Source organism: Trifolium pratense, linkage group LG4 (assembly GCF_020283565.1).
Source record: "Trifolium pratense cultivar HEN17-A07 linkage group LG4, ARS_RC_1.1, whole genome shotgun sequence".
NCBI classification, from domain to species: Eukaryota; Viridiplantae; Streptophyta; class Magnoliopsida; order Fabales; family Fabaceae; genus Trifolium; species Trifolium pratense.
In genome coordinates, this window is record NC_060062.1 from 32,425,628 (window position 1) to 32,445,806 (window position 20,179).

The 20,179-nt window shown below is 32.4% G+C and overlaps 3 protein-coding genes across 8 annotated transcripts; all 3 read right to left on the reverse strand.

Moving 5' to 3' along the window:
- Positions 1–3,220: 3,220 nt before the first annotated feature.
- Positions 3,221–3,818, reverse strand: LOC123881962 (agamous-like MADS-box protein AGL80). The gene has a single exon (XM_045930736.1). The coding sequence runs from the start codon at positions 3,770–3,772 to the stop codon at positions 3,263–3,265; it is 510 nt and encodes a 169-aa protein (XP_045786692.1). The 5' UTR covers positions 3,773–3,818; the 3' UTR covers positions 3,221–3,262.
- Positions 3,819–6,037: 2,219 nt separating this feature from the next.
- LOC123921808 (expansin-A8-like) lies at positions 6,038–8,582 on the reverse strand. The gene is made up of 3 exons (XM_045974490.1): positions 8,394–8,582; positions 7,610–7,922; positions 6,038–6,509 (listed from the first exon to the last, which is right to left on the reverse strand). The coding sequence occupies exons 1-3, from the start codon at positions 8,530–8,532 to the stop codon at positions 6,206–6,208; spliced, it is 756 nt and encodes a 251-aa protein (XP_045830446.1). The 5' UTR covers positions 8,533–8,582; the 3' UTR covers positions 6,038–6,205.
- A 3,910-nt stretch (positions 8,583–12,492) lies between these two features.
- On the reverse strand, positions 12,493–18,918 carry LOC123882027 (trafficking protein particle complex subunit 4-like). 6 transcript variants are annotated; one of them, XM_045930809.1, is made up of 5 exons: positions 17,638–17,654; positions 17,231–17,397; positions 15,860–15,940; positions 15,108–15,276; positions 12,493–12,829 (listed from the first exon to the last, which is right to left on the reverse strand). In XM_045930809.1, the coding sequence occupies exons 3-5, from the start codon at positions 15,917–15,919 to the stop codon at positions 12,633–12,635; spliced, it is 426 nt and encodes a 141-aa protein (XP_045786765.1). In that variant the 5' UTR covers positions 15,920–15,940; positions 17,231–17,397; positions 17,638–17,654; the 3' UTR covers positions 12,493–12,632. The 6 variants fall into 6 exon arrangements, with proteins under 6 accessions (XP_045786765.1, XP_045786760.1, XP_045786764.1 ...); XM_045930804.1 differs by lacking the exons at positions 17,231–17,397; positions 17,638–17,654 and adding an exon at positions 18,769–18,918; XM_045930808.1 differs by lacking the exon at positions 17,638–17,654 and having other exon boundaries at positions 17,252–17,385.
- Between the last annotated feature and the right edge of the window lie 1,261 nt (positions 18,919–20,179).

Here is a 20,179-nt window from a genome sequence, read left to right on the forward strand (position 1 = left end):
TTCTTTTACTATTTGCACCACATCTAACCATAAATCTATTAAGTTCAACCAACAAAATAAAACTACCCAAAATATTGTTTTAATCGAGAAAAACACTTAATTGACTCAATAAACCAAAAATTGCAATTTATTTAAAATGACTCTAAATTAAACACTAAATTAATAAAATGATATTAAGAACTTATTAAAAAGACTCTAAAAATAGCGACTGATGAAGATCTCATCATCATCTGCAAATTGTAAAATCTGAAAATGAATTGAATTGTCCACTTTGAAACCAGCAAACTTTCCAATATCTACCTCTTTATTAACCATTCCCGATAAGCCTTCAGTCGCAATCAGAATCAAAAAATGAGACAGCGGATCCCCTTGTCGTAATCCTTTTCCCACATTAAAATCCTCTGTCGGTCTGCCATTTACCAAAACCGACATTGAACTGTTAAAAATGCACGCCCTCATCCAACACATCCATTTCCCTGCGAACCCCATTTTTCATCATCATAAGTTACTCAAGTGTGAGTCTCTTCATGTTCGCGATCCATCAACACTCACTTATTGTTCCCTAATCGGATTCTAATACCACTGTTGGGCCGTGATGGAGAAATTTCACTGGATTGGATCAGCACATTTGGCATTGAGCAATCATACAAGTGACTTTGACATCACACTTTTCGCTCAAAACCTTAAGACATTGCGTTTATGGATCCTCACATTTATATGTTGCTTAATCTCAACTATTCCATCTAGTGTGAAACTTTTTACTCACACTTAATAGGTCTTGTTCTGGGCCGAGCACAGATGCTCGAGCAGAGAAGGATGTCGAACAATAACATCCCGAGCTAGCTTATCATGAAGAGCCCGCGAGCCTTGCTCGACTCTCCAACGGTCTGATACTCTCACGTATCGTAACGGCCGTAAACTGGAATGGGCATTTACTGCACATCAAGGCTTCCAAGCCGTTTTCTCGCAGCCACTTGATGGCCATTAATGCCATCAAGGGCCTTGGCCTTGCGCTGGGAGCTATATATGTGACTCCACTTCATTCACAAGGTACGCATATTCTAGCTAAGAAAACCTTCACTCTACACTCTAAACTGACTTGAGCGTCGGAGTGCCTGCAGGTACACAACCCCCCTCCGCTTCAACAGGGGCTTTGCCATCATCAACGTCGGCGCAGTCGCTCTCTCCTGGTCAGCACGATCAGGTCTCAACATGTTGATTCTCAATGTTAAACCTTACTAATAATAAAATAGAAATGCTAATGAGTATTTTAAGACATTATATTGGTCTGGAGTGCTATTTTCTTATAAGAGAACCAATGGACTGCCCAATGGGACAAAAGAGAAACAAAAAAAAAGCCTCAACATTTGTTGATTATTTGGCATTTATGGAGAACGCGTCAAGAGAAAGAACTAAGGCTATGTCAAGAGTAGCTGAGGCAAAGATGATAGAAGCAAATCATGGGGTACATAGAGCATACCAAATTAAAGTTGTATAAAATTCTCATGAAGGATACATCTAAGATGAATGAAATGGAACTCAAAAATCAAGAAATTAGCTGTGATGTCATTAGGAATGAGTTAGCGCTTATGTAGTTTTGAATACTTGAGTTATGAAAATTGTGCAAGAGGTGAAAATTATGTAGTTCTAAAATTATGTGTTATACAAATTATGCAAAAAGGGATAAAATTATGTTTTATGATGCTTAATTTTTTTATGTTTTATGGAATATAATGTTAAGAACTACCTATTAAAAATTAGCAGTTAAAATAATAAATCATTCAATTAATATTTTAATTTCAAATAAAATTTAAGCGTAAATATTGTACGACATATGAGTTACACTTTAGAGATTTATTTTAATAATCATTGCATTGGAGTGAAATAAATCTGCGTTGCTTATAAGTTATCTGTTGTGACTTGAGGGAGCCACTCAAAAAATTTAAAGAACCTAAAATAAGGAACAATATATTGGAGATGCTCTAACACACTCAACTACACCACCACCATCAACTCCAATATCAACCACCAATTCTCTTGACCAAATCAAGCATGCAATTCATTCCTTATTATTCTAAAGTCATTCAGAACAAGGTAATAACTTGCAATTCCATTCTCCAATTCTTAGACTCAACTACGTTACTATGCATGTAAGAGTTTTTTTTTTTTTCCCTTTATCCATTTATACTCTCCATGAAAAGAAGTAATGATTCAATCTTCATAGTAATTGATTTTAGTGCGAATAAGTTTAATACCCAAATGTCTTAGAACATAAATAAATTGTCTTTAAATGGATTAGACTTAGATTAGATTGGGAATGTTTGATGATGAACAATGTTGCTAAATCATGAAAATTGGACTTTTTGGAATTTTTTGGGTGTTTTTTTGCAGGTGAGGGTCTGTTGTTTGCGCGGGACGGATGCTCCTGTGCGCGGGGCACATAGTCGAAGACTTGCAAGTGCAACCCTATCGTAAAGTAATGTGCGTGTTATACACCTTTAATTTATGTAAATCATGTAAAAAAAAATTATATTGATGATCAACTAACCGGTTATAAATCCCTTGTAGCCACCAATTAGTTGCGGTAGTTGGAACTAACTGAGACTTTAGAAGTCTTTTCCCATGATTTATTGATGTCAGATAAATAGGTTGCTCATGGTAAAAACTCTCTGGAGCAAGCTGACCATGCTTATGGATTATTGATTTGTACTGCCTTGTGCAAGACTCATTGAACAAAATTTATGTTGTAATTTTAATGTATATATATAACCCTTTTATATTCTATAAACAATTTAATATGGGGCATTATATTATATCTTTTTATCACATTGTAATTTAATTGATTTGCATTTTATTGACAATTCACTTGAAATACAATTTTTAAAAATAATTATCAACCAAGTTTTTATAATTTTAATTTTTAAAACATATTTAAAAACAACTTGCCAAACAATATATATTTCATTTTCTCATCGCTAAAACAATTTTAAAAGTTAGGACTACCAGACATTTTTTTATTCTTAAAAATAGTTTTGAAAATAGGTATATATAAACTAATTTTTAAAAGAAGATGACAACCAAATTAGTTTTTAAGGAAATCGCATGCCTACACAACCATAATATTAATATTAATAAAAGTAGAAAATTACAAGAAAGTTCAAACATAAAGAGAGTAGCTAGTTCAAACACACACTTAAAGAAAAATTGAACACATGTGATAAAAGAACTTTTGGAGATTGACATCACAAAAAATGACTTATTTTTAGCTACCATTCACAAACCTTGGAGCCCTTTGATCATTGATCTCCATTTCCATCATCTTCATATTAATTTCCTCCATTTTCTCATCAATCACATATGTGAGGTCATCATGATCAACGGTACTTAAACCCTCAATGTTCCCTTTCTCAAGAAAGTGATACATTTGAATAGTCATCTTCATCTTCCTATTCTCCTTCGTTTTTTTCGTCAACTTCTCACTCAACTTTTCGATCTTTTCCTTCAAGTAACTCTCATGGTTCAACATCTTTCGGCCTCGATCAAATTTTGGAACATGGATGAATTGGTTCAGCACACTTTGAACTCCTTCGATGGATGGCCAAATTTGTGGTTCAACAATTTCAGGATTGAACACTATAGCACATGCCTTAATTTCACATAGAGTTGTGATTTCATTGAGCTTCTTCATCAAACCTTTTACCCTTTTTTTATATGTTGCTTTCCTTGTTGTGTCCTTGGTTATGAATGCAAGTTTCACTTTCTTTCCACCCATGGTGGTATTGAGGAAGATAAAAAAGTAAAACTATATTTTGAGCAAGAAAAAATTGGGTGAAAATTATTTGTTGTGATTTGATTAACATCTAGAGATTTCTTCTTAATTTATAGAGCCATTGGGGGAGATAGAATTTAATTTAATTAATATTTTATTCATATTACCTCTATATAATATTCATAGTTTTATGGTAAAAATTAATTAAGTTCTCTGTTTTTACTAATAATTTGTTTTGTAAAAAAAGTAGTAGATGACAGCTAACGGTTAACGGGTGAACTTAAAAGTGGATAAACTAACAAATTAAATTTGCAGTGAAATTAGTGATTCGATTATCATTTTTTTTGACAAAAAAAAATAATATTAGTGATTCGATTAACTTGATAAATATAAAATGACATGAATAATTGAATATATGTTTTTAATTAATATTCAATTTTTTTCAATTAAGATAACAAGAGTAGAAAAAATATATCTTAGAAAAGTGAGTAAAAATTTAACACACAATAAGCTATAAACTTAAACACTACACGAAGTAGTATCTCAAAAAAAAAAGTAAAGCAAAATTAAAATTAGAAAGGACTTTTTTTTTTGGTTACCTCAGAAAGGACATTCGGTGAAAGGTATTAGTTGAGATTTACTTACCTTCTAGAGATACTTTCTTAATTTATATAGAGACGGAGGGAAATAATTTAATTTGAGTTAACATTATATTCATGCTACTTCTATTGTAAAATTGAATTTTTGTTACTCTTAGTTTTTACTGAAAAGCATATAAAGAAAAAAAAAAGAAGCAAGAACTTGATCCTTTATAGTCTTTCATTCGCAACAATCAAATTACAACAGTTAAATAAAAATTCAATTCAGACCTGTTGGTTGATATTTGTTATGACTAAAGAAAATGATGATGAAGATCCCAGCTTGTAAAAATTGAGATGAGTATTTTTATAGGAAAAATTAAGAAATTAACGTTCTACCATAAAAGAAAAATATATACAAATAATGTTTTTGCAATATAAGAAAGCAATTAAATGGATTTTCATATTAAAATATCTCTTTATTAGATTACTTTATTGTGAGATAGATCCTAATAATAATGCACTGGATATTCATCGTCAATGTAATGTTGCTTCTTCATTGACAGTACATGTAGTGTTTTTTTTTTTTTTTTTTTTCTCCTTTTATTTACTTAGCTTCTAGAGATATTACTTATTTATATAGAGTCATTGGAGAGAATAATTTAATTTAAGTTAACATTATATCCAAACTACTTCTATAGTAAAACTAAATTTTTGTTACTCTTAGTTTTTACTGAAAAGCTTATACAGAATCAAATAAATAGAACTTATTAGATTCATATCATTCACAACAATCAAATTTCAACTGTTAAATCAAAATTCAATTTGAACCCATTGGTTGATATTGGATCGCATATGGAGGAGGTGGGTTTTAGCAACATTCACTCTCATAAATATTAATTGGTGTATTCTAGAGAATGTTTATAGGAGTTGCAAACTTACACCCACTTATTGTTTAGAAGGAGTGTAGTAACAACATTCACCTTAAGATGCATTTAACCACCTTTTAGTTATGAATTGCTAAAACATACCTTCTAAAAAATAAGTGGATATACATTTGCAAAACTCATACTCCTTCTGGATACAAATATAAGAAGAAAAAAAACTTCAAAATTTGGACACAAATATAAGCAAAAGTCAACTACTTTTAAACTAATTAATACTACTATTCCTAATATACCATTATTTAATCATTTCACTTTTCAAAAGTTTATGTGATTTCCAAGGCATAAATCAGTTTTCAAAGGGTAATATAGTAAACTTAACTCATGTTTTCCATTAAATCAAGAAAATTAACTACACTTAACTAAATTTCTTAAACACTGCATAAACGGTTATTTTTTCTTATATTTGTGTCCGGAGAGAGTATATTATAGTCTATTTAGTATAAGAATAGAGTCAGGTTGAAGGCTAGTTCTTGTAACCCTTGGAACATCTTTTTGTAAAGTTACTCTCTTTGATTAGTGGAACGGAATTTTGCCCTCTCCCCAAAACGTAGGTCATCTTTGTACCGAACTGGATAAACAATATTGTGTGTGCTTGTTTCTTTCTTTCCTCACTGTTTTATCTTTTGCTTGCGATTATAATTGTCATTCCCGGTTGATATTGGTTGTTTGATTAATTTGCTCCATACATAAAGTATTATTAGCGTGATTTTAACGAATTTACAACTAGTACTCCGAATTAAGTTTTGAGGTACTGCCATTTATTTCTTGTATTGTTGTCAAATTGATAAAAACATTGTCTCAATCATAAAAATATTTAGAGTAGAGTTTCAAATATTAATCTATCGTAGACTTTCTATTAAAACAATCTACGAAAAATTACAAACATTTTCACTAACCTACCCCCACAGTGTCTAAAACCGACCCCCTTGAAAGGTCCGACCAAATTGCCAATCAGCCGGTGCCACATTGTAGCTTGTCACCGTTCTACCGTCACCGGTGGTGACTTTAAAAGAGAGGCTTTGTCCATTGAGATAAGAATTGCTTTGCCAATTTTGTCCCCAATTTCTTGACATGGTTTGCCAACTAGTTTTGGACCCTTTGATTGAGACTGCATGGACATCTCCTGCACCCGCGACGTTGGTGATCAAAACCAAATTGAAGTAAGAGTGGCCATTGATTGTGAACCTTATTCCTCCCTTTTTTATACATGACACTCTTCAATCAACAAAATAAGAAAAATAAAATTCATTAAGTTTGTTGAAAATTACAACAACAAATTGAAAAAAAATCTCAAGTGTAGAAATTATTTAAAAAGAAATTTACTTTAACATAATTGTTAAATTCATGACATCTTTAAATATCATAATTTAACTATTTAATTAGCATTTGACACAACAAAATATTATACTGTAGTATGTTCTATTTAATATCTTATAAGTTTTTAGGAAAAAATAAAATAAAATAAAATATTATTTTATTTTAGGAAAAAATAAAATAAAATATTATTTTATTTTACACTTTATTTTTTTATAGGCTGTTCTATTGTAATCTTTTTATTTTCATACTTTTGCATAAAATCAAAATGTAGAATTCTTTAATTTTTGCTTACTGTTATTTTTTAGATGTACCGATTACATACTTTGTTTCATATTAAATATCATTTAAAATAATGCACATGCCTTATGAAAATCATCAATTATTATATTAAAAAAAATATATCAGCAATTACATCCAATTTTATAAAATAATAAATAATTTGAGACGCCCAATTATTCCAAACAAGACATATAAGATAGAAAGAGTAATAAATTTTGTCTTTTTCAATCTTAATTCCAATACTCAAATTTGACATTCTTGTTATTAAAAATCACAAAGGATGGTACATCTTATTTATTAAATGGAAAGATATCAGTCATGTTATTCAACTTATATAAATGAAAATGAGAATTACAAAAATAAGCATAATAAAGAAGATAAGTTTTTGATGAAAAGTTCATTTCATTTGTTATAAAAGAATTAATAGTAAAAAATATTCAAATTTGTCCCCAAGTTATACGAAAATTTCAGCGCAATCACCAACTTTATTAAAATTACTAAACAGTTTCTAACTTTTCAAAGCGTTAATCAAGTTAGTTCTTATGTAACTCCTAGTTAGCTAACGGTAAGGTTCTTGATTATTATATGTCTCAAATGAGGCTAGGAATTGATGATTCATATATAATTTATAGAGATGTAAGGGAATTAATCAATAAGACCTTTATATAGAACCTTGAAATTGAAAACCTTACCAAATTGATGGCTTCACACTCACATACCTTCTAAATGCTATAGGCACAATTCCAGCTTTATATTGTGCAATTTGAAGGAATGCTGGTTCTGCCATATCAAAGTGTTGTAGAGGAGGATTACACCAACCACCATTATTGTTTGGCAAAGCCATGTTTGGTGGACAAAAGTTTGTGGCAGTAACAACAATGGTGCTAAGCTTACACCATTTTGTGTCACCAACACATCTCATTTCATAACAAGCTCCACAACTCAAGCCATTGTTGAACAAAGATGTGCTTAAAGCTGCAGTGTTGGTTCCATATCCTTGATTGTACAAATTTCCATAACCACATGCACCTCCTATATGTATATATCAAACAGAACCATATGTAATTAGCACAATCATTTTTTTTAAAGCACAAAATAAGTATAAGTATTATTAATAGTAATAAATAACCCTATTCTCTTATAAACAAACCAATATTGAACAAAGGTCTATGACATCGAAACCACTAGGTTTGGTCTAGTGGTGATGAGTTTGGGTAGTATGCTAGATGTCTTGAATTCGATCCTCAACTCCATAAAAAAATGGTCTATGACATCGATCTGAACAACAATATTAAAAAATTTCAAGATATGTGTGATTGCTCAGTCGCATTTAACCGGAATTCTTCAAAATATCAAGGATCGTGACACACTAAATTTGTGGTCACACTAAATTTTTATATTGCAGTAAAATACAGATGCAATTGCTGTTTCAGACCATAAAATCATGGTGACACGGTTGCTATTACTAATACATTGAGATTAAAATACATAAGCTAAACTTACCCATTGTGGCAGCAGCATCACCACCACCATAGAAAGTGGCATGACCACTCTGCCAACCGCCATAGTTAGCCGCAACACCATGAAAATGCATTTCAATGAAGAGAATGAACATAGTAACTAGCAAAGTAGAACAAGCCATTGAATGTTTTTCCTTTTGAGACAAGAGAATGTGTAGTTTTTGTTTTGCTCTAATGTGAGGTTTAATGCAATTAGAGGGCCTCTATTTATAAGCATCATTTGGTGAATATAACATAAACATACATTGGTGGGACTTTTTTTTCCTTAAAGTCATAGAACAAGTGACAAATCAAGTGCACATGCGCTGGTTCTTGTTGGGATTCCTAACCGAAAATCTTTTAGGTCAAGACCCCTGCACATGCAAACCCTAATTATCCATCTTTAACTTTATAGACTAACATTTTAAATATACTTTTTATTTGTATAGGCACTACTTTAGGAGTTTGTTTATCCTTTCTTTCTCTTCTAAAAAAATGTTAACAACCCAGCTATCATTATGTGGGATTTGGATGCATTTGAGTTATTTATATGATCCAGACCGTCGAATCAAAATTGGACGGTTTATATTCTCATTTTGGTGAATAAGTCCAATATATAAAGCGAAACATGAGCCATGAAATCTTAATGTGAGAGTCTTGATTAGCGACTGTAGATTGCATTAATCAATAATAGACGGTTCACATTCTCATTTTAGGAAACAGGTCAAAAATACAAGAGTGAAACATGTGTATGGATTGTTGATCCGACAATCCTGATCAGCGTCTGTGAGATCGCGTGAATGTTTAGAATCCAAATTCATTGCTTGTTATTTTAAAATTCTACACTATATTGGATTTAAGAATAGGGTAGAGTCTTAATTAAGTAGTATTATCTTAGCACATGAAAGAGTATCTATCTTATCTGTGCAATCAAAAGCAGGAACAACAAACGGCATTTGCATCATATATGCTCAACTTTTTCAACATAAAAATTGTAATGTAAAGGAGCATAATATCTTTTAGTATATGTGTTTGTGTGGCTCTTGAATATAATTAAGGGTCATGTTAACTTGTGTCCTAAGGGCACATGTTAAGCTACTTAAAAATAGAAATATAGCATTTAATGTTACAAAGAATTTAATGTTTAGATAATTGAATACACCACAAGTTCAATAAATTTTTTCCACATTTATCTTCTTAACATGTGCCCTTAAGGGCACAAGTTAACATTCTTCTATAATTAAAGTGCTGGAATGATAATCATAATTTAATGCCTCCAGTCCAGTCTGTGCATGTTACAAAGATGAAATGTGCACGGTGGCCCTATGGTATTCCCATGCGTGTGAAAATATAATCATTGCTTATTAACTAATCTTTTTGTTAATTAGATATTGTGGAAATTAGTTGTTGCATAATATCAAACTCGATTACTACTCATGTATTTATATGACAACCAAAATGCATGTGGATAAACCATGTGGAGTCATACAATTTGTTGTCTTGAAAATATATTGCATGAGCTTTCAAATAAATTATTATTATTCAACATGCTTGATACAAAGATTATAACTCAAATGTCTGAAACTAATACAAGAGATGAAATCACGTAGATTCAAATATGTAATTATCAACTTCAAGTGTTCGCAATTAAATTCATCAGAAAAAAAAATATACTACAATTTTGAATATAAGAAGAAAAAAAAAGGTTCATTGAATAAAACATGTATCTGAACTATAAACTCATTCGAAAATTGATTTTTGCTTATATTTAAAATCAGAGGAAGTATATTGCAATTTGTATTCATATGCTAAACAAAATTATTAACCGGAACATTGGGCGTAAATGATTATCGAGTTCTCCTAAAACGAATCATTCAGGAGAACCCGAATTCGATTTCCAGTGGGAACAATTATTGGCCAGCCTTTACTTATCTCACGGTCAAACTTTGGATTACCGTGACCTCATTCCCCTGAAAACTATTGGGTTAAAAAAAACAGAAAATTATCAAAATTTGTACTATTCATTATGTTAGAATAAGCCAAAATGTTACTTTTATCATAATTAAAACAACAAAATATGTAACAATAAGATGGAAGAAAGGAAGTACTAGCCAAAGTATAACAGAAAGAGAGAAGTGGGCAAAAACCAAATTAAAAGTATCCCAAAATTATAAGCAAGACCCTAAGCCAGAAACACCCATAGCTTCTTTCTATGCATGCACTCCAGAGGATCTACTGACCATTCATAAAACAGAACATACAATGAGAAGATTGACTTATGCAAAAAATACCTACAAGATAATACATTGAAACTATCAACAATTGCCAACTTTGGAGAAAATGAACCTATTTCTTATTTCTTAATAGCCCACACCAGAGTGTCCAACCAGAAAACCCTACTTCTCGCTTCTCAAGACTCCCCCAACTCTATAAACAAAGAGAAGAGATTTGCCAAGTCATGCACATGGTCGGTAAGACAACAAAAAAGCTTCATGTTAAATACCTAACAAAGGAAGAAAAATCACACGCCCAAATAAAGGGACTTCTCCCTTCACAAAACTCAACCACATGCATGTTAATGACACAGTAGGTAGCAACTTCTATAACAGTTTTCAGGAAAACGTAATCACCTTTGAGGGAGCAAAACTAGACAATAATTTTACAAAGAGTAAGGGGAACCCCAAAAGATGTGACCCTCAACACAGGGAGTTTATCAGGCAGACACCTTCTACTTAGATTTAACTAAAAACATCCCTAAGCCTTACAATACTGACACCAGACATCCTCTACTTGAGATATATGGGTTGGAGACAAGAAATGGAGGAAATTGTCCAACAGAGCCTATTCCCAAACAAAGGCGCATTTGCCACCTAAACTACCAAACCCATACCTCACTCATCTATTCAGTTTCCAAATCTGCTCAGAAAATGCAAATAATTAATCTTGGGAAAGCAAATTTTTAGTGGGCTGCCAGACAATCACATATCTTGCCAAAAAGAAATAGAGCTACCATTCCCAACCTTCTTGGATACACGCGCACAAAGCACCAATCCACAGTCCACCTCCCCACCTAAAGCCAGTCCCAACCAACAAGTATCTTTCTATCAAATAGAGGAGATAGATATAGGAATGCCTAAACTGTAATGACTCCCACCAATCCCTAAACCTTTTATTTGGCCACCAACACATCCTTTCATACGGAAGACTTATCCACCAAGACTCGCCTCTTTCACTTAGAGATGTAGAAGATATGTATATAATTAATGACAGAATTAAGTTAGCATTGGCTTCCAAGTAGATGTCTGCTGCAAATTAGCACCAACCTGTCTTGCAGTTCGGAAAAATAAATGTCATCACGAGGAATGAGTCATCCACGTTCACCTCCCAATAAGTTTACTCTTAGACAAGTTGACTCTAAGCCCATAGACCAATTTGAAACCATGTCAGAATAACCTTCATAGATAAACAAATGTATAATTTTGAAATGATAAGTTGACTCTAAGCCCATAGCAGATTGACCATTGCCAAGTTTGCCATCACGTCTATGCCAGTTCAATCTATGCAGAATATGTGGCTGTAAACAAGTGTTTGTGGTCACTGGTCAGATTGACAGAAGTGCAACACAGTTTATTCGGGTAAGCAAGTCTAGCCAATGGGTGAATTGGTAAACAGTTACTCTTAGAGCCAACAATAAGAGTAACTGGCATAGAAGAAAGAAAAAAAATACAGGAATAACAATAAGCAAGTCTATGCCAGATAGATTAACTTGGCATAGAAGGTCACTGGTCAGGGATGTCTTGGTATTCATTTTACTAGAGCCAACAATATTTCTCTTCTTGCTAAGGATGTTTGGAACTTAAATCACAATCCTAATAAGCTTTGGGGCTCAATTACTAACTGACTAACAAACTAGTTTTACTAAATTAATTCACCATATTGAACAACAATCTAACCATCTAACCTTGTATCTAACTAACTGACTGCCAAACTACTTTTATTCACCTAATATGTACCATTACCATCACATCGATAACAAATTGCATATGGTTAAAAAATATGACCAAATAGGTAGTGATACAGATAATTTGTATGGGAAAAACATGGTAGGAAATGAAGAATATCATATATTTGAATTTGAATCATAAAAAGTTTTTCTGTAAAAAATACATAGTACAGGTACAATAAAACAGAGTAGCATCTCTTACAAGACAGTCATCAACAACACTTGGCCTAGGGCAGCGATTTATTGACCCAACAGTGCAACACGATCCTTTTGTACTGACTGAGTTAGGTTGATATCAAAGAGCTCACATCGAATAGGCATCTCTATCTCATAGAAGGGGTTCTTCAAAACATAATCAGTATACAATTCATATATGTATTTCAATAAACTTTCTATTTGTTGAGTGCCAGGCTCACATACTGCGAAAAACTTCGTCCCTGTTAGAGAGAAGAATTAATTTCATATGGCATGATTAACAAGTTATATCAAAATCTAAAATCTAAACAAGGGTATGGAATAGGAAATTAGTAAATAGTGCTTCAATTTGCCACTGATATTAAACTGAATAGTACTTCATCACCATGAATGGAAAGAGCCAATTAAGATGACAGCGCTACATAAAATTCAACTGCAAGTTGTAACAACTAGTACAGAAGCCAAACATCTAGAAATATCTAAACTATCAAGTTCATCATCATTAAAATCAGAAGAAGCACATGCCTGCAACCTTTACTTTAGTTTACAAACTTTACATAGACTAGGAAAGTCATATATTGTGTAGATAAATTTATTTTCTCTTGTCTTGAATATATAATCAAACATATACTTGTCTTTATTTTAACAAAAGAAGAAAAAAGTTATTTTGTCTCAACAGGGAATTCAAAAAATTTATACTGTGCAATGAGCGCTTAGTATAATATCTGATAATTTTAACAAAAGAAGAAAAAAAAATTCTTTTATCTCAACAAGGAATTCAGAAAATTTGTACTATGCAGTGAGTGCTTAGTATAATATCTGATAGAGGAATGCTAGGGTCACACCCACACACTCCAATATATTTATGACACATCACTCTTTTTTTTTTAAGTTTTACCTGATTACCGGATTTGCATGTGGAGAGAGTTTACTTTTTTTTTTAAATTATTATTTGGATTATTTGGATTGAACTTCTCATCTTCCACCTTCACTCTCTCCTCCAAGTCTTGTACCAATATCTCTGCAGATTTGGTCTCTATCACCTGGTCTCTTGGTTAATGCATGTCAAAAGACACTAGGCCTTTGCTTTCTTTTCAGAAATAACTACTCGCTCAACATCTATTTTGTTTTCCAAGACAACAAATGGAAAATCTGTAATGTGAACGAACAACTCCGATCCAAATCTTTACTTTGAATAATGTCTTCAAATTGAACTTCCTTCATGAGAAAATTTGCAGAATTTAAAATAAAAAAATGAACTTCCTTGTAGTGGTTACCAAACACGCAGCCGGTTTATACAACAGATATATATGATTCGTCCACCATCCAAGTTCCGGTGAACAAGTCACACTGTTCAGAACTTCCACCCGCACAACCACCGTAACAATAAGGAAGAACAAGATAACAAGGTGGAGATAACAACTGCATTCAACTTGGTTATTACTCATTTTTCTCAATCGCTCTCTCTAGCAAAGAACAAGCAAGTGAAGAATATTAAAATAATAAGTTTAAAATTTTTTTATCATTAAGTATGTTCTTCGTTTTTTTGTTTGACAAACTCTCGATATGTCATGTTGACTCATCGTGAGTTTGTGGGAAAGTGTTAGATAATAGAACTTATGTTATTGAGCTTTTAGGTTAGTAGCCCATTAAGTATTATTATATATTGCTTTGTAAGCTTTTGACAAGTTAATCAATAGCATTGTCATATTATTAAAACCCTAGCCGTCATGGTTTCTATTCTCTCTACTTTGTATATCTGATTCTAACAAAGAACACAGTTGGCGGCAATGTAAAGAGAGCTCGTAGCTAGAGAAATGAAATTGTCTCTCTGACCTTGTAAATCTGGATCTAGAAGATGAAAAATTCAATCCGATTAATAATACAAATAAAAAATATAAAATAGTCTCTCACTTGCCAATCCGGTCATCAGGTAAAGTTTATATAAAGGGTGACATGGCATGAATATATTGGAGTGTGTTTAAAGGGGTGTGTTAGTGAGTGTGAGTGTGACCCTAGCATTCCTCTATCTGAAAAATGACATTACATACAAAATTATTTATTTGAAGCCTCCTTTTCCTACATATTCAAATACAATTTTTCACTCAAGTTTTATGTCCCAGCCTCCTTGAAATAAGGATATATAACTTTATAAAATATACAACTATGTCAAAGTGTTTGCAGCTTAGCAGAGCATGTCAAAACCTGGAAGATAACAATGTAATTCTATAGGTGAAATTCCATAGCACCATAAATGAGTAAGACTTGTGTCACAAAAAATTATCTATATTCAAGATCTTCCGATATATTTATATTACTAAACCATCTTTCACTAAAACCTGGCTACACTAAGTACTCGCAAGGCTGCATATATACCAGTGTGGGTAAAAATCAAATGTTGCTATTCGATGTATGATATATCATTTATCAATATGCACATTATGTTTGGCATTCATTCTTCATTTTATTCACAATGTGACTGCCTAACATAATAATTAGTTATTTAATTTAAAATAATACCTGTTAGTGATTGGAAGCAATGAAGATCAAATGTATCAGCTTGTAGTAGTTCAATTCCTGAACAACCTGACACAGGTGATAGCTGCTGAGAGATGGCATGCATTGAATGCCATAAGCTAGCCACCCGTAAGGTATCATTGGTATCCATTCGTCCAGCTGACCCATAATCCTAAATATCAAAGAGTTTAACAAATTATTCATAGTTTTCAATTAAAAAGAAAAAATATTACCCTAACTCAACAGTGCAACAACAACAAAGCTTTATTTTTAGTTAACATATACGGATTAAATGATGCCATTATGATTTGTCTAACGGCTATTACAGTTTTTTCAAGTCTTTGTTGGGCTTTTCAAAGATAACTAAAAAATTGCGGCAAGTCTGCCAATATAACTAAAATTACTACTATTGTTTAATACAAAGTAGGAGGATTGAATCATCATTATTTCCATCGTGCTAAGTGAAGTAATATCCTAATTATCGTACGATTCAACAAATTTCTTAAATAAATATACTGAAATCTCTAAGAGACACGTAGCTTAACACCACTAATATATACTGAGAAACCAATGGATACAAAGGTGTCTTAGTCATGTTTAATAAAATTTATTATCAGCTGAATTTCACTCTACAATGTGACCTGAATAACAACCCAACACACGCATAAAACAAAGATACCAACTTTGAGTAAAATATATCATTCGTGAAACAAAATAAAAGAGAATTTCAAGTACATAGTAGGAAATAATGGAACCTTATAGTAGATCAATCCACCAGACTTGTTGATGATGTAAAGACTATAAATCGCTGCCATTCCAAAAGCCTTTGCTAGAATCTGAAATCCATAAACAATTGAGAACTTCATTAAAATTCTGTTGCAAAACTTGATGGGCCAATTGTCCCTGCTTCAGCTACATCACATTGATACATGCAAGCATAAAAAACTATTCTAACAATTACTTCTAAAAAAACATAGAAACACAAATTTTGTATAATCAATTGTAGTTAGTTGGTTCATGATACTACAATGAATACAATTCTTTTATAGACAAATTATAGGTTAATTTGCAGGGGAGAGAGATTTGTTAGTATTGGGTATCCAATGTTGTCAATCGGAGATCACAAAAAATAGCAGTTTGTTCATATTCCACTATGCTACAATGCCAAACTGGTTGAATAATCACTATTTGACAACACTTTAGTACTGCGACCAGTAGCGGAGCTAGACTATAAAATTCGGGCGGGCCACCAAATCAAATATTCAAATAATATTGTACTACAAAAAAATTAAGTTGTAATAAGCACATACTTGATCATCAAAAATTTAAACTACATGATTTTTATTTTTTTTTGGAATGAAACTACATGATTTAAAACACCTTAAAATTCATTGCTTGGTCACTAAATCTACTATTAAACTTTAACCCAATTGAGTGGCAAAACCAAGATTAAACATGATCTCAACAAGATAATTTCAACACAGATGATCATACACCTTATTGATATCCAACTTGAGAACTATAGTCTATATCCCCCTTCAAACCTTTTGTTTACATATTAGATAGTGAACTATGTCACTGGCAATGACAGCATTATCCACAATCAAAGCCTCGGTTTTTTGTCATTAACCCCAATTTCCAAAGTTCGACTACCCTATTAAATTTAATTATGATATATTCCACATTAAATTTAATTGTAGTCCTGTTTTAAGGTATAGATAGACTCTATTCATGAAAAATCAGCAAGTTTGCGATTACAATGAAACCCATGGATACAAACAAGGGCTGGCTGAATGAAAATGAGTGCAATATGTGAAGTATTTCTTCCATCTTTCTCTGCTGTATCATCTTCCATTCACTCTTGAGCTTATTTCACTATATTTTATTTTATACCATTCCATCCAATAGTGAAATTAAGATCTCTGATTAAAATTCCAATTAAAGTAGTACTACAAATTCTATCGAATTTTTCATTGGCAAATAATTGACAATAAAAATCAGAAAACTAATCATAAAGTGTAAATTTCTTATAAACTTATGAACGAAAGCTACCAAAACAAAGAAAATATATCAAACAAAACAGTAAAAATAAATCAAATCAAATTCAAACCTCACAATCAATCAACCTCAGAAATCAATAACCTCACATAAATCAAATCAAGAATGAAGAGTCTGGCGGCTGTTATCGAACTCGAAGCGAATCGGTGATGGTGAGCGGCAGAGCGAGGTGAGATGCAAGAGAAGAGCTGGTGGTGAGAACGAGGTTGAGACGAGAGAGAATCTGAGAGACAGGATAGGATTTTTAGGGGCTTTTTGTAATTACCCAATATTTAGTAACGGTATTATAGTAATTACCTCTAAAAAATTTAAAAATGGGGCGGGCCGCAGCACTGCCCAGCCCATATGCAGCTCCACCCCTGACTAAATTTAGTATAAGCTATAAGTTGTTTCATAAGCTATACTGGAGGACTTACAAAAATATGCTGAAAACAGCTTATGAACAATGTCATAAGTTATGTCATAAGCTAGTTTAATAAGTTCTCCCAAACAGCCTCACAAACTTATATCAGTAGATAAGCTCAAATAAGCCCATCCATATCAGCCCTAAATAGCCTATCGCAGGACAATAATATTTTGTTCAAATTCCACCATGCTATAGCAGTACTGCACTCCTATAACAACTACTCCCTCCGGTATCTATTATAAGAAAAAATTCGTTTTTCAGGTTCTTTGAATAACTTGTGTATCTGGCATCAATTATTCAATCAACTTAAAAAGTGAAATTTTTCTTATACTCCTAATAGGAACCGAAGGGAGTTTTTGACAACATTGTAGGGATCGAGTTCTGAGCCTCGTATATACTACTTCACTGTCCCAACTCATAAAAAAAACGGCGTGTTTTGAATTAGAAAAAATAAATAAATAAATAAAAATAAACCCGTGGTTTTTCGCCGATTTTTATTAGTTAAGTAATTACGTAACAAATCCGATTCAACAACCAGATTAGATTAGTGACCTTCTCAGTGGCGGAGCTAGCCAAAAGTAGTGGGGGGGGCCGTAAAAAAAATTAATTTATAAATCAAAAATGCAAATTATATTATATACCAAAAAATTAAGTTGTAACAACTAATAAGCATAAAGTTAAAGTTGATCATCAACAAAATTAAGCTCTAACTTAAGCTGAGTCCATGCTAACTTAAGCTCTAAATCCGCTACACCAGCAAACACAAACACCAGCTCCTAAATTTGCCCCTTGACTGATATACACAAATAACCAAGACAGCACACACCCAGCTATTTATCAGAGCATGAGGGTTGAACATTGTTGCCACCACTTGACTCCTTTTAGCCAATTTTACAACCTAAACACTCTCTAGGATTCAAAAATCATTTAGGAACAAGTGTACATACAACCTTAACAATTTTACAACCTTAACAATGTTAACATTAACAACTCAAGATTCAAGAACAAAACCTAACTAGTGTTCAAATTAAACTATATTGATAATGATTGTTATCGTTTCAGAGTTAATTTAAACACTCGAAATTAGAAACTCTATGAGATTGAAATGTATAGTGCATAAATCTACTGTAAGAAACTAAACCTAAATGTTGCAAAGTGGTTATTGAAAAGGAATAAAAGGAAAATGGAAAGAAGAAGTACCGGAAGAACAAGAATGAAATCGAAGGGTCCTTGATCGGTGGTGGTAGTGGTGGTGCGATCACAGTGGTGTTAGGTCGCTTGTTCAGTCGTTTGTGTATCCGCGTGCTCTGTTTCTCACGAGTTGGAGATGGGAGGGGGGAAAAAAGGTAAGCAGGGGTATATTTGTCATTTCTCTCTATAAAGTTCTCACACAATTTCTTTTGTAAGAAATCCATCAGAGTTTTAACGCATTCTTCGATCATCTATTTCGAGTCTTCATTCTTTTCAAAAATAGAGAAATAAAGAGACACTCTATTTGTTTGTTGCACTATTATGGATCATATCTCACTATGTCGATGTTTATGAAATGAGATGTGATCAAAGAAAATCACTCTTGTGATTCTCTATATTACTTTCAGACCCTCAAACTTACGAAATTACCCTTTAGGTTATTTCATATCCTAGGATACAAACACGCATAATTTCGAAACATAGGTTCCGAAATGATAGTTTTTTTTTTTTTTTTTTTTAATTTCGAAAGCTAGATTTTGAAATTATGCATGTTTGTATCATAGATTCCGAAATCAGTTTTTAACCATGTTTCCTTATGAGCAAACCGAGCCAAAACGTAACTGGTGCTAGGTTCCTGCACATTGGTCATGTAAGACCATTTCGGAACGTAGGTTCCGAAATCGCCTATTTTTGGTTCGTAGGTTCCAAACAAAACTCAAACCAGATTGAGAGTATTTTTGGATTTTGGGGGGTATAGGAGCATTTCAGGGGACCAAATTTGTGTCACTTTCTTTACGGTCGCTCAATAAACTCACGTGTACTATTACTCAACTTTATTTTGACTTGGTCTCATCAAGATAGAGATTTGACCTGATAAGTTTATCTTTAACTTGAATAAATCCATAAGATCTTTATCAAAGTGAACTTGAATATAAATGAGCCTCAAACCTTCTATTCTCTAAATTAATTTTGTGATATGTGTTATCCTACATAATTTTAAATTCACTGGAGATTAAATATGCTCAAAACAAATCAATGAAACACTTCATTTGAAACTAGGAAATGACAGTGTGGAGACTAAAGATATGATGGTATATTAAAACAAGGTCAAATTGTATTTTTGGAACCCTAATTTTCACAAATTTGTGATTTTGGTCCCCTAACTTTCATAATAGACTCTCGGCCCCTTAACTTTAGCCCATTTTACAAAAGCTAACCCCCCACTGATTTTGACAAGTTAATGCACACATGACATATGATCCACTGCCCACGTGTGTGTTGACTTTGTCAAAATCAGTGGTGGTCAGCCTTTTGCAAAATGATTTGCAATTATGTGGTTAAAAGTGTTATTATGAAAATTAGAGGGAAAAATTGCAAGTTTATGATAGTTAGGGAGGCAAAAGTGTAATTTAGCCTAACA